Source organism: Pan paniscus, chromosome 14 (assembly GCF_029289425.2).
Source record: "Pan paniscus chromosome 14, NHGRI_mPanPan1-v2.0_pri, whole genome shotgun sequence".
Classification (NCBI taxonomy): Eukaryota; Metazoa; Chordata; class Mammalia; order Primates; family Hominidae; genus Pan; species Pan paniscus.
The window spans coordinates 48,184,279-48,201,501 of record NC_073263.2 but is presented as its reverse complement, the minus strand read 5'-3'; the positions used below and the strand labels follow the sequence as shown (position 1 = coordinate 48,201,501).

The 17,223-nt window shown below is 40.5% G+C and overlaps 1 protein-coding gene across 4 annotated transcripts in view; it reads right to left on the bottom strand.

The window, feature by feature from the left end:
• Positions 1-4,164: 4,164 nt before the first annotated feature.
• Positions 4,165-17,223, bottom strand: part of LRCH1 (leucine rich repeats and calponin homology domain containing 1) — a 203,888-nt gene continuing 190,829 nt past the window's right edge. For 2 of the 4 annotated variants that reach the window (XM_008963823.6, XM_003811410.6), the window contains one exon: positions 4,165-6,681. In XM_008963823.6, coding sequence (XP_008962071.4) covers positions 6,571-6,681 — 111 coding nt within the window. In that variant the 3' untranslated portion in view covers positions 4,165-6,570. Of the gene's footprint in view, positions 6,682-9,491; positions 15,587-17,223 lie in introns of those variants that run through there. The other 2 variants (XM_003811412.7, XM_003811411.6) reach the window with 1 other exon arrangement.

Below are 17,223 nucleotides of genomic sequence, written 5' to 3'. Positions count from 1 at the left end.
ATTACACATTTCTAGGCGTGTTGTTGAGGGAAGTTTTCTTTGTGTGTGTGTAAATATGTCAGTTCTCTCTTGGGAGCTTGGCTGGGATACCTCTGCAGTATGAGACATTCTGTGCCATTTCCCAGAGCTTTCTGCATGGCGGGGCTTCAGTCACTCCCTGTGGAGCTGGTTTAGGAACACACCCCCTATTGGCCATCTTCTCTTTCCTGCAGTACCTCCTCACCCCCCTGCTGGCTCTCAGTGCCCCTCAAAGACCTAAGGGCCCATGTCTTTATTTTAGGTCTGTATACTTGTAAAGGAAGCCTCTAAAATATTCTGTCAGTGCCTGTCCAGGGAACTCCACCTTTCCCTATAGTAAACAATACTACCCAGTGGGGGATCAGGGGGTGCAGGGAATGCATAAAATCTAACATTAACAAGAAAAAAAGTCAATATGTAAAGTTTTAATATGTAAAAATGTATAAGATGTCTCAAAGAAAATATCCCAAAGGTTTAATCATTACCTATAAGGTGGAATTCTGGATCATTTTCCCCAACTACTTTTATACCTGCCAAAGCTTCTATAATATGCATGTATCAAAGGATTCCCTATTTAATAAATAGTGCTGGGAAAACTGGCTAGCCATATGTAGAAAGCTGAAACTGGATCCCTTCCTTACGTCTTATACAAAAATTAATTCCAGATGGATTAAAGACTTAAATGTTAGACCTAAAACCATAAAAAACCCTAGAAGAAAACCTAGGCGTTACCATTCAGGACATCGGCATGGGCAAGGACTTCATGTCTAAAACACCAAAAGCAATGGCAACAAAAGCCAAAATTGACAAATGGGATCTAATTAAACTAAAGAGCTTCTGCACAGCAAAAGAAACTACCATCAGAGTGAACAGGCAACCTACAGAATGGGAGAAAATTTTTGCAGTCTACTCATCTGACAAAGGGGTAATATCCGGAATCTACAATGAACTCAAACAAATTTACAAGAAAAAAAACAAACAACCCCATCAAAAAGTGGGCGAAGGATATGAACAGACACTTCTCAAAAGAAGACATTTATGCAGCCAAAAGACACATGAAAAAATGCTCATCATCACTGGCCATCAGAGAAATGCAAATCAAAACGACAATGAGATACCATCTCACACCAGTTAGAATGGCAGTCATTAAAAAGTCAGGAAACAACAAGTGCTGGAGAGGATGTGGAGAAATAGGAACACTTTTACACTGTTGGTGGGACTGTAAACTAGTTCAACCATTGTAGAAGTCAGTGTGGTGATTCCTCAGGGATCTAGAACTAGAAATACCATTTGACCCAGCCATCCCATTACTGGGTATATACCCAAAGGATTATAAAACATGCTGCCATAAAGACACATGCGCACGTATGTTTATTGCGGCACTATTCACAATAGCAAAGACTTGGAACCAACCCAAATGTCCAACAACGATAGACTGGATTAAGAAAATGTGGCACATATACACCATGGAATACTATGCAGCCATAAAAAATGATGAGTTCATGTCCTTTGTAGGGACATGGATGAAGCTGGAAACCATCATTCTCAGCAAACTATTGCAAGGACAAAAAACCAAACACCGCATGTTCCCACTCATAGGTGGGAATTGAACAATGAGAACACATGGACACAGGAAGGGGAACATCACACACCGGGGCCTGTTGTGGGGTGGGGGGATGGGGGGAGGGATAGCATTAGGAGATATACCTAATGTTAAATGATAACTTAGTGGGTGCAGCACACCAACATGGCACATGTATACATATGTAACAAACCTGCACGTTGTGCACATGTACCCTAAAACTTAAAGTATAATAAAAAAATAAAAACAAATTATTACATTAAAAAAAAACCATGTATCACTTTGATAAACAGGGAGAAAATTCCAAAATGAAACAATGACAACATAGTAATATTGAATTAAATTCAAGGAGAGAAATGGCAACGAAATTAGAGGCTTCTTCAGTAAATCCCTTTTATCCTGCTCTTTGTGGTTTGGCCTTGATGTGACTTAGCATTCAGACTAGTCCAGATAGACTCAGTTGATCAGGTTTTAGCATGTGACTATGCTTGCTTTTCTAGGTTTAAACATTCTAATAATTGCCCAGGAATTTTTTTTAACTTTAGAAACTTCAGTGGAGTCAACTCTGCTGGGAAGCCCTTCTGTTCAGTGAGGGTACAGACCTGACCTAGCTGAGCCTCTATCTGACTCTCTTTCTTACCTGCTGTGACCTTGAACAAATTACCTGAACAACTGAGTCTCAGCTTCTCCTCATTAGTTTGCATTCTTAATTAGAGCTGAGAGAAGCCCAGCAGAAATTGATTTTATGCAAAAGTTGTAGCCTCTTGGAAGTACTCATGAAAGATTTAACTACCTGGGCTTCAGAAATACAGGATTTCTTTCTTACTGGACCCAAACATCAGGGGGTTTTTTTTTTGCTGTCTCTTGTCCCTCTGTCTTTCTGTAGGCCAGTTTCTCCCTAGATCTTTTGTAGGTTTTATGTCTTCTGTCTTCGGTCACCAGGAAAAGAATTAAAATCCCAAAGAAGAGACTTGTAAGTCAATTGTGAGGAAGGCGCAGCTCCTGAATGGATGAACCATAGCCAGGTGGGCAGCGCTATGTATGGGCCACAAATCTTTGTGGTATATGAGGCAGGAGCAGTTCCTACTCCTAGGAGTATGTGGTGTTAGGTGAACAGTCCCTTGGTGTCCACTACAAATCTCTTCCTTACAGGGTTATGTAAGTTTTTGAGCTAATGTGTGTAAAGTTTATTTCACCTCTTCAGTAGACACTGCTGCACTGTTCTAGGCATTGGCGAATCAGCAAAGAACAAAACAGACAAGCAGCCTTGTTCTGATGGGGCACACAGCTGAGATATAACACTCGACCCACAGTAGCTACTCAATAAATTACGCGTTTCCCTGTTGCTCCAGCAAGTTTAAGATGGAAAGTGTCTGTGAAGAGCTGGACTTCTGTAATATGCAGAGGGACAACTAAAAGATTTTGGGATTTGGCACAGTTGCAGCGCCTCAAAGGAAAACACCATGGGCCATGTATAGAGTGTCTTGACTCAGTAAATGAGGATCTTAAATGCAGAGGTCCTGATACTGCTCCCAGAAGGCACTGCTCAGGCTAGCAGTTTCGGGTCTGTGTGTATTTTATGTGGGGTGGGGTGGGGTGAGAACGTGGAAATGATGTTACTATTTTCACTTGAATTTCTCAAAGCAGCTGCTGTCTACCAAAGGTAGGCTAGCCCTGTGAGGAAAACAAGACTGGCCCAGATCTAGTGGTGTAATCAAGGCAACCATTTCATTCTCTGGGTGTCAGATACCACAGTTGAGGAGGGAGGCCCAGATTCTGTGGTTTTCACAACATGGGCCAAGAAATCTTAAGTGTTCTCAAATATGCCCAAAAAACAAGTAGGGGTCCTGAATCCATGCCTTCACCTGAACTCCAAATCCATCATAGCAAATTTGCTACTCCTGTTATGTTACGCTATAAGTTTTAGTTTGGGAGAAAAAGAGAGTATCCTGAGGGGTGTGGGGGTGTGTGTGTGTGTGTGTTTATCGACAGATAGATGGATAGTCATTCCTCTGATAGCTATACATGAATATACAGTCATGTACACATAACAACATTTTGGTCAATGATGAACTAAATATACAACAGTGGTCTCCGAAGATTATATAATACCATATTTTTACTGTACCTTTCCAATGTTTAACTATGTTTAGATACACAAATACTTACCATTGTGTTACAACAGCCTACATTATTCAGTATAGTATCATGCTGTGCAGGTTTGTGTCCTGGGAGCAATAGGCCACATAGCCTAGGTGTGTGGTCGGCTATACTAAGTGTGTAAATATACTCTATGATGTTTGCACAATGACAAAATCACCTAATGACACGTTTCTCAGATATATCCCTGTTGTCACATGATGCATTACTATATATTCTTTCTCCAAATTTTATACACACACAGCCATACATACATATAACATATACATATTATGTGCACATATACGTAAATATACATGATTGCTACAATCTGCCTCAGCAATGACACCCTATGACGTGTGTGTGTGTGTGTATGTGTGTGACCAGGGTCAACCTTTTTGATGGGTAAGTCAATCACAAAGTGGTTTGTACAAATCCAAGGTTTTAATGGCTGTTAAATAATAAAAGGAAGGATATTTGCACTATATACATTCTGTCCACTGACGATACTGTCAGCTGGCCATGCATTTTATTGCACATATAAACAGTGTACAAGGATCTTGAAGACGTCTTAGCCATAGAAGGACTGCATTTAAAAGAAAAAAAAGCAATTTTACAGAAGACTGAAGCCATTTACATTACACAGCCAACTTCAAGAAAATAATAAAAATTAATATCAAAAGAAATACTTTAATTTTGAAAAAAAAACTCTCAAAACAATGATTACAAAGCTTCATGCTACCATATATACACGTAAGAAAATATTTCAGGACCCCGCATTCTGAATGCCCGTGAAGGTGCAGCAGGCTAAACTCCTACTTATATAGTCAACCTTTGAATGTTGCTTAAATTGTATACACTCTTTGTCCAAAATGTTTCTTTACATCATTATGCTATTTGACAAAACAGGTATTTGTGCAGTACAGAAAAATATTAAAATACATTTTAAGTTAGGTTAAAGTGCACAGTACATCTGATAGGAAATAACTGCTAGCTGCCAATCCAAATTTCCATTTTCAGAAACCTCCCCCCATCTTCCCAAGAGTGGAGGGCAGCCATTGCCTTGGTTGATGTTGGTCTGTGCTGACTGCACACTGAATCCTCCTCCTGGTGGTGTCTTTTCTTTTGCGTCCCCCTCTACATTTGTCTTACAAACTGTGGCTGCTGCTGCTCTAAAAACTTCCAATGGCTTTTCGAGGAGGTGAAAGTGCAGTCAGCATTCATAAGACTTAGAAAGGTTAATTACTGGGACATCTGTGATTGCAGCGTGAGTGCACATGCATGGAACTGCCTGCAGAAGGCTGCCGTGTTCTGTGAAGCCCTCTGTGAATCTCTGAGAGCAGCATGTGTTCCATTCCTTGGCTGGTTCTTCTCTAGCCCTATTTTGTTGCACTTGCTCCCTCCTCAGCCACTCAGCCTCACAAACTCCACTTACTGCACCCTCCCCTTAGCCTGCCTTGGTGGTGCTGCCCACAGGCTCATAATGACTCACTTCTGAGGTTTCACACCAGAGACTGTGAATCTTGCAGGATTTTACAGACTACTTGGAAAACCACCAACCACCAAATTAAAATAAAATGAGCACATCTCAGAATCATTTCCTCTTTTAAAACTGGCAGTTGTAAGAAGTGCTGGTTTCCTGATTCAGGTCCTATGTGCCTTAAGTAATTTCTGATACTCAGTCGAAGCTTCCCTTCAAACCCTTTTTGGTTCAACAATCAACTTTTTATCATCTCCACTTTCCTATACCATTTCTTCATTATCTACCTTTGGTGCTAAGCTCTCTTTAATGTAACCCAAGTTACAGTGCAAAAGTATACTTCAAGACACACGATGCTAACACTTATTATTTCTTTGTGTTAAAACGTGAATGTTTTGTGCATAGCAAAAGAAGTATGAATCCAAAAAATAATTGTTCACATTTTAGCTTCAAGTTTAATATGTCTTTTTTTTTTTTCCATCACAGCTATTTACAAATAACTTTGGGGTGCTCTCTTGATTTTAGTCAGTTCATTATATTGGGGGACAGAGGGCTGCTGGAATGTAGGAAACTGGATGGAATGCAGAAATATAAATAAGACCAACGTTCCACAAACCAAAGTGTCAATATTGCCTCCCCAGAAAAGTTGTGTCCCAAAAGCACCTGTTTTTCGCTTTTTTTTGGAATCATATATACCAGAAACATTACTGAGACCTAAACTACCGCACGCCAAAGAGGATAGAAAATAACTCAATATTTATAATATTAAAATAAAGTGTTTAACCACAAAAAAGCAGTAATAAAATAGTTTCCTAATTTACAATTTGCATCCAAAGGATGAATAACAACTCACTAATAAATAATATTTATATAAATATTTTGTATGTCGAAAATAGTTTTTTAAAAGGCAATGGTCTCAAGAAACCTCTTGAAAAATTTGGTGGTGAAAAACCTGATTGTGCCCCCCTCCCCCTACTAAATACATAATGAGTTTGGTTTTAATAAAACAAATGCGTCTTGCTGCAAAACGGTTGTGCTTGGCGTTTTGGTAATGGCAGTCGGTGAGTGTGGAAAGGATGAAGGAGGGTGGAAAAGGCATTGATGTGCTGCTCATTTTTTTTTTCTCCAGCTCCCTCTCTGGTTTCAAGATAAATACCTGTCAAGTCTTAAAGTCGGAGGTCAGCTCTGAAAGGTAGAAAATCCTCCCTTAGACTGAAAATTGTTTCAATGTAACTGGAGTCAGTGAAGTGACAGGCAGTGGGTGGGAGAGAGGGTTGAACAGGTGCCTGGAGCAGAGTTCAGGATCCTGGATGAGAGCAGAGTCTGAGCCCCCAATGGAGAAGGGGTAGTTTCATGTGAACAGAGCCTTCGTTACGGTGATGTCTAGTAATGCTTGAATGGTAATGCCCACTTTGACCAGGCCTTTTTCTTCAAGGATGTGGTGGGGGAGACATAGCTTTTCCTAAAAGGAAAAAGAATAAAACATCAATTTTTAGATGATCCTACTCTCATTGTAAAATCCTGCTACATCGTTGATGACATCAAAGTTAGGTTGAACACTCTAGTATGCCTGTTTGATCACCTACACCAAGCTCCTTCCTTTGCTTTCAACCTACTGCAAAGACCTTTTCTATGTTTGCAGAGAAAATAATGATTTTTCACACATGCAGTTTGTTTCAAAAAGGCTCCTAATCACCATGAAGTCTGCAGATCTAAATATTTAAGAAAGTTTTACACTAAATAACTGAGCTACAGAGTCAGTCAGAGAGCATACACCAAGAATATAATAGCTTCTATTTTTATAAAGCAAAACTGCAAATAGCCCCTGACACATTTTAAAGGCACTCAAATATTCATTTGTACCGAACACATTGTTATACTGACCATAGAACTTCATTGAGTTCATTTTACTTCCTGTGACCTCTGGAACGCAGGCAAGTGGGTGGACTGGCAGCCTTTCTTCATGGTTTATGAACAGTCTTTATAAATTGGTAATTATAACTACAGCCCTCAATAGCCTCCCTTTCAAGACTCTTTCATAAAACTGTCAAAGACACATATGTCCTGCTACTCTCTCATGCTGCATTTTTGCTCTTGGGAAATGTCCAGGACATACTATTTAAGAAAAACAGTAAGCGTGAGTCCCTCCTTGTGTGTAGAACCTTTCATGCTCCACAAACCAGTTTACAGAATAACACAATGAAATAATTTTCCACCTTTGTTATTTCACCCTGGTCTGATATCATTCAAGAGAATCTTCTTCCAGGGTGTGTCTCCTTGGCTGGAAAAAGACACCACGGCAAATATTCTTTTATCTACTTGATGACAGTGTGTTTTCCACAGCCCAATGTTTACTTTTTCTTTTTTCTTTTCTTTGACAGGAAAAAAAAAATTGTATTTATTTATGGTGTCCAGCATGATATTTTGATAAAAGTATACATTGTGGAATGGCTAAGTCAAGCTAATTATCATATCCATTATCTCAGATACTTATTTTTTGGTAAGAACACTTAAAATAGAGTCTTTTATCAATTTTCAAGTATAAAATACATTATGATGAACTATAGTCACCATTTTGTATCCTTTGACCAATATCTTCCTATCCCCACCTCCCCACCCAGCCCCTGGTAACCACCATTCTACTCTCTGCTTTTGTGAATTCAACGTTTTTAGATTCCACGTATTAGTGAGGTCACGCAGTATTTGTCTGTCAGTGCCTGGCTTATTTTACTTAGCATAATATCCTCTAGGTTCATCCATGTTGTTGCAAATGACAGGATTTCCTTCTTTTTAAGGCTGAGTAGCGCTGTTTTGAAGGAGAGTTTAAGTGGGATCTGCATCCAGCCCTAGGTGATGGAGTCACTGTTCAGCAGGAAGCCAATTGGTGTGCTCTGCAAGGAAGGGCTTCCTTCCACGCGACACTTGCTTGAGGAACCAGATCTTCTTGCTGCCTCAATGCAGAACTCTCCAAAAATTACCAGAGACACAGGCGCTCTGTGCTTTAAAGACTTTCAAAGGACATGACATGACATCTCCAATAACTTGTTCCACTGTCTCAAATGTCAGTGGGTCTTACTCTCTCACCATCTTACTGTATCTGCTTTTCACCCTTCCCTACCTTGTGGCAAATTCAGAGAACATCAGACTTTAACCTAGGCCTTAAGAGATGGCCCCCTGTCAACAGAAGACAGTCGATTCTTTAAAGAACAATTTTAACCATGGTTTCATGTCACTGCTGTGTATCAAACTAGGATTATCTTGTCAATGGCGTATCAGGTGAGCATGCAAGTTCATGCTGCCTGACAATTTATTAGCCAAGTATCAACCTGAGAAAGGATGGGGGAGTTCTGTCTGAGTTGTGAGCTGTGAGCCAGGCTGTTAACAATGGTGCCTCCTTTTGCGGCATGGTGAGGGGTATCTGTGGCCTGATGACAGTGTCCAGCCTCCCCGGCACCATCTGCCACGGACTTGTGAAATCACTTGAATCTGGCATTTCACTGTTAAGGCAGGTTCTATAAGGGCAAAGATATGTCTTCCTCATTCTATTGGCTCTGACAGCACCCAAGTTGACATCTGGCTTTGCAGGAAATTGTAAATGGCTGTTAAGTACAGTCAAGTTCTTGGTGCCAGATATTACTCGGGGAAAACAATTCTTTACTTCATACCATATGTTAAAATCAATTTGAAATGAAATAAAGAGTTGAACATTAAAAAAAAAAAAAACTACAACACCCCTCCCAATAACATAAAGGTGAATATTTAGTACTTTTTTCTGATAAATGGATGGGAAAGGATTTCCTAAGCTAAAAAAGCATTATGAAAAAGTCACAAAGGAAAAGAGCAAAGCAACTGATTACCTAAATATTTAAAGCATCCATGTGTTAAAAAAACAAGCCCGATTAATAAGAAGATAAGTAACACTTTAAAAAAAAGTATTTGCATCAAATTACAAAGGGAACAATGTGTATGGTGGCTCAGGCCTGTAATCCAAGCACTTTGGGAGGCTGAGGCTGGAAGATCACTTGAGGCCAAGAGTTCGAGACTAATCTGGTCAACATAGTGAGACCCCCCATTTCTCCAAAAAATTAAAGAAAATTAGCTGGACATGGTGGTGTGCACCTGTGTTCCCAGCTACTTGGGAGGCTGAGGTGGGAGGATCATTGAGCCCAGGAATTTGAGGCTGTAGTGAGCTATGATTGTGCCACTGCACTCTAGCCTAGGCAATAGAGCCATACCCCATCTCAAAAAAAAAAAAAAAAAAATTACAAAGCATTTTATATGACACATAAGCTCAACAAATCAGTAGGAAAAACACTAAGAAATCAACAGAACACTGGGCAAGGAATGTGAACAGAAATTTTTGAATGAGGGATTTGCCTAAGGCAATGCAGCAAGACATTTTGCTTTTCAACCTCAGTGTTTAGCTATGTGTAGTCTAGAATGTGCCTGAATTCTAGCACAAGTATTTCCATAGAGCCTAATCTCTGTGAACAACACAGCTTATATGGAGCAAGGTGTCCTATCCTGTGTCCTGAAAGGAGAGTGGCATGTGTCCTCCAATGAAGGACTGACCCCAGGGCCTGATGAGCAGTGGCTCCAGTGGCCTGCAGGGTTCTAAGCTGAAGGGCATGCGAGGGAAAGGCTGGGGGCTCCACAGAAACAGGGATAGGAAGGTATCGAGGCCTCAGCCTCCTGCCAACAGGACATTTGGACACTTCACAGACTGAGTTAGGTGAAGGGCACCCTCTTTCCCAGGCCCTTGTTTTTTCAAGCAGCATTTCTCGCCTTCCTGGTCTCCACATTCCAAGCCAGGTGCAGAGTCCGAGATCCTCCCTCCTGCTTGTATGGTTAGTGATGAGGAGTAAACAGAAGACATAAAAAGGTACCCCTCAAATTCTTCCTGCCTCTTTTCAGACCCCCTGAGGAAGCCCAGAGGTGCCCTCAGATTACTTTGCTGAGGTTGGAGGGATGTAAGAAGACTCACACAGGAAAACAGAAACCTTATACAAGCATGGCCATTCTGGTTATTCTATCACAGGACTGGAATGAAGACTCTGGGGGGAATTACACCTTGAGGTGCTGGTTGGAAGGATGGCCAAGGGGAGGCTTCCAACCAGGAGGCGTCCCAAGAAGGGGTCAGGGCCATTTGCCATCACACCAGTCAGGACACTGCATCTCCCACAGAGTGGGGGGATCCTTGAAGTGTGCACAGAAGCTGGACTTAGGAATGAATCATGGTAGGTTTACAGCTGGATGAGGAATGACTCAGAAGAGAAGGGCCCTCTAAGGATCAGGCAGGTAAAGTGGCCCTTCCAGCAGGCCCCTTGTTCATAATGGACTTACAGCAGAGACAGCTGTACCTTTATATTGACTTGAAATGAATTTAAGTCGCACTGTTATAGGATCCCAGAGATTCTTGTTGAGAACGTGACAGTAGACTCTTAGTTTGCCCATGGGCTTTTTTTGTTGTGTTTCTTTTTAAAGTACGGAGCGGAGTCATGAAGTAGTCTCCTGCATAAAAATAATGCTTCTGACCGCCTTTGAAGAACTCATGCTTCAAGTTACTTCTCCAATGGTAGAATCTATTAGGTTCACCCATATCCCCTCATCCACCCTTCTGAGCCACAGCAAACGACATTGGAAAAGACGGCAAGCCACGAAGACTAAATGCTAGCTTTGAAAAACTTCTGGGCTACCTCCTATGTGCCTGGCACCAACACTACAGCTTTGTATTGATGATTTCTTTATGATAACCCTGCAAGACAGACATTAATATCTCCATTTCACAGATGAGAAAACTAAGATAGAGAGAGAGTTCAAGTAACTTTGTGACATTAAACAGCTGGTAAGTCCTGGAACCAGGGTTTGAACCACATGTGTCTTAGAGCCAGGGCTCTTTCCACAATACTATGCCTCCTCCCATAAATCTCTTACTTAATGGTTAAATATGTTAGGTCTGCGGTCATGATATAGGAAGAGGTCCCGTGGCCCCTGGAGTTTTTTGATGGCTAGTCCCATCAATTTCAATGTCAGGTGGGACCAGCGAACCCTCAACTCAGTGTCAGGGTTAGCTCTGCCACTCAGCTCATCTTGTCCTGGCAGAAAACACCTGCTGGGAACAGGATGAGCCGTCACTAACTGACTCTCCTCCTTCTACAGTTTCTTATGCTCCCAAAGAGACCCACACTTACTTCTAAGCCAGCCACTAGCCTAAAATGGCATCATCCCACCAGCATATTTCATTTTGTTCAGGCTGCTTCTTATATATAAAGTCCTGGCACTACATTGTTTGAGCTTTAAAACTATCTGTGCGTTATTTTAATGTACGAGAGCTTTAAGTTCCTGCATCAGTTTCTTCAATGTGAAATGGAGACCATTCAACATCTTACAGAGATTTCTTGTTGCTCCTCCCTGGATTATTTACTTTGCAACCATGCTACCTTCTAGTCCATCCTCTCCCTAGAACACTTCATTCTCTACACACACATATGCCTCAACCCTAGTCCCTCTCCCCTCCCCACTCCACCTGGCTATTCCTGCACGTTTACTAAGTCTCAGTGGAAACACCACCATCCCAGGGTGCGTTCATGGTCCCCTATTCCCCATCAGGGTCAGGTCTCTTTTCCAGAATCCTGTACCCGTTCCACCACAGGTCCTTATCACTTGAATTCCTCTTTACTTGTCTAAGGACCTACTAGATCAAGGGTGGCAAACTATGGCCTGCAGGCTAATCCAGCCCGCAGCCAGTTTTTGTAAATAAAGTTTTATTGGCACACAGCCACACCTATGTTTGATGTATCGTCTATGGCTGCATTTATGGTACACAAGCAGAACTGGGTAATCCCAACAGAATCTGCATGGCCCAAGAAGCCTAAAATGTTTCCTTTAGGCCCTTTATGAAACAAGCTTGCAGACTCCTGCTATAGACTGTAAGCTTTTTGAGGACCAGGCCATGTGTCCCAGTGACTTTTTTATCCCCAGGGCCTTGCAGAGGTTGCTCATTCAATATTTATGGAATGAAGGAATGAACACAAAAATGAACAAAGTCACAGTGAAAAGCCAGGAAACTAGACTCTGACCATCTTAAGAAAAAAAGGGCACATTCTATATACCAAATTGATTGTTTATTGAGAACTAATTTTGAAATACGAAGCCTAATTTTTAAAAATCAAGTCTCCTGAAATAAAATCATATTAAAGTATTTTTCACCTAATCCAAAACAACTTTCAGTTTCTTAAAATTTTAAAATATCATCCCTACTTTTTCCCCACAGGCAAAGGCAAAACACCCTTTGTCCTTATGACTCAATCAGGCATCTACATGAGTTTTCGAGAGATAACCCAGCTCACCACGCACTAGTTTTAATTTCTTACAAACAAATAGCAGCAGGATATCAAGTGCCTTTATTTATCTACTCTCATTGATGAAATTTATACTCGATTATCATACATTGTAGTTCTGCGGGGCCCCTTTCCACCAGCCCCATTTCATAAGTGCCTCTCCCTAAAAATAACAAACCAGAAATCCATAAATAGGAAAGATGATTAGAAATTAGGTGCCACAAATTTTGGAATTCCTGACACTGAGTGGAGAGTTGCCACCAGTTGGAGAAACTGGAGAAAGAGAATACAAATGGCTATTTCAAAATAAAATGTAAATAGATACTTGGCTCCTTTTATCTAACATTGGAAGGGAGTACTGAAAAAAACGGTCTTTCTTGTGAGGAGGAGATTTGGTCAGCACAATAAACCACTCAGTGACATCCCTGACTACTTCTCAGACTCTAAGGAGGTCAGCCAGGTATCCCCAGTCAAGATGCAAGGGCAGGCATCCGCAGGCATCCAGTTAGCATATGGGCTGGTGCACGGGTACCTTGGAGAAAAACCACAGAGAAGCTTAATATTCTGATTAGAAATTAATGGCTTGGCAATGGACAGAACAGTTCATTCAAATTTTTGCCTAAAGGACTAAATTAATTGTGTTCTGCTAGTTACCATACTACTAATGAAAAAACATCATCCAATAAATCCCAAGAAGTGCAGCGCAGTAGAGTACAGACAAATTAATGACACACAAAAAAATCAAAGTGCGTCCAAAGAATACTTTGGATGCCAGAATTAAAATATAAACCTCTTTTAATTTGTCTTTAACATGTTTTAATTGAACTATATCAACAATGAAAATTAAATCTACTCTTACATGAGTGTCCTACTCAGTTTTTATTGATATTATTTTAAGGTGGCAACCCAGTAAGTTTTCTTTTTTTTTCCCATTTTCTCCCCAGAAAGAAGGGAAAAACCACCACAATGGTGACCATTAAAGAGAAGCCTCAATGCACTGCAGAGCTGGATGGGAATGCTGAGAGCTCATGAATACATGTATCAATGGGCTGATAAAAACTTGGAATAATCACCCAAAATGTGTTTATTAAGCAATTTATGGCTCAGGGTGCTCATTAGACATCGTACAAAGGGATTTTATTGTGTTACAGATTGAAGAGTACAAGATAGCACCAAAAGTAATTCAGTACATCTGTGGGTTATTCATATACAACTGAGGTTAATTAGATAACTTCCACATACCCTGCATTTCACCAATCAACACAAAGTCAGGAGGAAAAAAAACTCACATAACTCAAGATACTGTCATGTAAAGAATGCTTCCTGTTAGCAAATCTGATCTGACTTAGCTGCAAGGAATCTTTATAAATATATTCTTCTAACTATGTGGGTCTTCCATATTTTCAAGTCCCCTGGATTCATGAAAATGTTCAGAAAAATAAGATTTTCTTCTTAGTAGCCATCTATGAGAGCTGTTTGCATCTTAATAAACTAGAAATTTATCTTGAGGAAGCTAAGTCCATCATCTCCCCAAGCTAAGAAACAGGATTTGGCAAACAGCATGTAAAATAAGGAGGCTGCCTTGACCTTGGAACAAGGCCCTCTCATATTATACGAAGACACCCCTGAATCCAGGGACATTCTGGCTAAGATAAAATTCTTTTTTTTCCTTTTAAATGCAAACTGATCACATTGCTCCAAATGCAGATATAGTTACTATATAATCCTTTGAGCTGACTTAAAAATAAAGCAGTTTGCTAGTTAATGTCAGTGAAAATCAAAGGCTAAATGAACATTTCAAATAATTAGAGAAACTACATTCTTCTAGAATGAAAGTAATCTTCTTCTTGACTCCTGCCATCATAACCCAAGCACCAGGACCAAGAATGTTCCATGGCTCATGGCTTTACTTGAAAATGAATAGAGTCGAATCCGTCACATTCTGGACCAGCAGTTACTATGTGATGTGGCAAAAAAGCAGTGATCCGTTCCATTGTTCAAAAATAGAAATCTCTCTGGAAAACGCTTTTCTAAGAGCCTCAAGAGAAGACCTAACAAGGAATTAAGCAGTAAAAAACTGGTGTTTAAGTGACTCCTCCACGTGAGGCTCTAACAGCAACGACACTTCCTTCCCTGGAGTGCCCTTCTGCATAGGACAGAGGGGCTTGCCGGGGTGGAAGTTGGCGGCCACACTGCCCAGTGCCCTTCACGGCTCCCTTTTTAGGAAATTTGGGAGGAATCCAATCGAATGGCCATCAAGGCAGTGTGTGTACGTGTACATGTCCAACTTGGTCAATAGTGGTATTATTAAAGTTTTGTATAGATCAAGTTGGGCCAAAATGTTAGTTTTCTGTCCTCCCTGCAAGGTGGCCCCTATACAGCTCAATTGCCCAGTCCTGAATTAGAATTCTAGTTCAATACTGACCCAAAGGAAAGACTTCCATATGCTAAATCCCTGTCCTTGACACTCTTGTCCTGGAATTCTCCTCCCCTCTGCCCAGGGCAGCAGCTCACCGGAAGGGAGAGGAGGAACTGCGTGGCACTGCTGCTGGCACTATGTGGATGAGGAAGCATGTGGTGTGCATACACTTTGCAGTCGTCGTCGTTGTATTTCAGTAAGTGAGAGGAATTATACTAAACTGTATTCTACAAAGTTTGTGCTTCTGGAAAATCTGATTTGCTACTGTTCAGCTTCAAAACTCGAGAGATAACTGAAGACATGACAGGGATGGAAGTTTGCAAGGCAAAAGCTCAAAGGTAGGAAGGACCCTGCAAAGGTTGAGGGCGACAGAGCACAGCGTTTGGATGCACGTGCAGACGTTATGCGGACAGAGCATTCCAGTGGTAAGTGATATAGACCAGCACTATAAAGAGAATATGGACAAGACAGAAGCCTATAAGGTCCCTGGAGCGGAGGGCAGAAGTTGGTGGTGGGGCTTTCTCCCCGAGTGCCAGCAGAGTGTCAACAGTCTTTCGAATGTGACGAAAATCCAACTGCAGGATGTCACACGGAGAGCAGAGGTCAGCCTATTCCGAGGGCAGCCATTAGAACAGAAAGAGACAGTGCATACAATTAAAAATACACGGAGGAACAGCTAGAAAGAAGCACACATTTTTGGTTACTAGCAAATGGCAGGAGTAACCCCTTATTTCAAGCAGGTAAGACCCTTTCATCATCACAGATTTTTTAATCCATCATAATAGTAGAATAGAATACCTATTTTGTGCCAATGGGTCAAAGAAATCCTTCACTCACAATCTCGCCATGGAGGAACGGCATGTTCTGCAATTTACACATCATTCTGCCTTTCACACAGTTTTAATATTCAAGGTATCATGTGCTCATCAGTGGCATAAAAATAAGAGATTTTCACTTGGGACATTTCAACTTAACCTTACTAAATGAAAAACTATAAAGTTTAAAATGGAATCCCTACCCCTACTCTCCATTCTCTTAGTGCATTTTTTACCCTGGTCTATGTAGACTTGGATACAAAGTAGTTCTCTCTGAAAGTTAACACACACATTTAATTTTTTTTTTCATTTTACGCTTGATAAACTCTGGGCAATGCTAGTTCTAAGTATGTCCCTACATGTGTCAGAAAGTACATTACATTTCATATTTTTGCAACAACACATTAACCAAAAGTCTAGGGGAGGCTTCTTGGATGTGTAGTGAGAGTAGAGAGTAAAAGTACACCCCCACATGGAGTTACTATGTAAATTGCTTCACTACTAAACAGGTATATTGGAGCAGGGGGAGTAGACCTCTGTGTTTTATCTACTCAACAGTCACCATGTATGGAAGCAGAACACCTATTTCTCAGCTAACTGCAAACTAAGAGGCTCAGTTTTCTGCGTTGACTTTCAGCAGCCTATTGCTGTCAGAAAACAAACAATTGTCTCATACGCTGAATTCCTGAACCGGAAATGACCACAGTTTAAAATTAACAGGAATTATAATTGATATATTAGCAAGAAACAAAAGCTGTGGTTTTGTTTCCAAATTAAACAAAGATTGAAAATACTTGTGATCTATTTCATAAATGCAGTTTTATTTACAAATTAGGTGAGGCATTGAAGATATATGTTATGTATATTTTACATACTTTGCTACAATTTTGTCCTTTATTTTGGCCTCACTGCTAAGCAGCTGCACATCATGGAGTGACTGAAAGATGTTTCTAAGTTAGAAGTTTTGCCTCACTTGTGTCCTCTGAAGTTAGCTCGATACCCTCAGTTAAGTAGGAATACTACAAAATTAGGTTGGTTGAATAAGATTAAAAACATTCTAATTTTATTTTATTAATGAAGTTAGAGATACTCTTAACAAAATATTTTTAAGATGAATAAATCATGTTATATGTATTCACATGTTGTATCTTTTCTCAGTGGATCTGGAGAAATCAAGCTACCACTGTTAGAGTCCTCCCAAGAATTAAAACAGCTACACATAAATTGGATTTCACTGGGAGACTGATGCTGCTCACGGATTAATAGATGAGGAAACATCTAAGAAAAGTTTTCTATTGCAATAAGAATTTTCTATTGCAATGTTGTGCTTGACCAGGGAAATCCGAGCAAAGCAGTCATAAGACAGAAGGCTGATATGCAAACTGAAATGTGATTTTCACAAAACTAGTATTTTCATGTTAAAAGCAGAT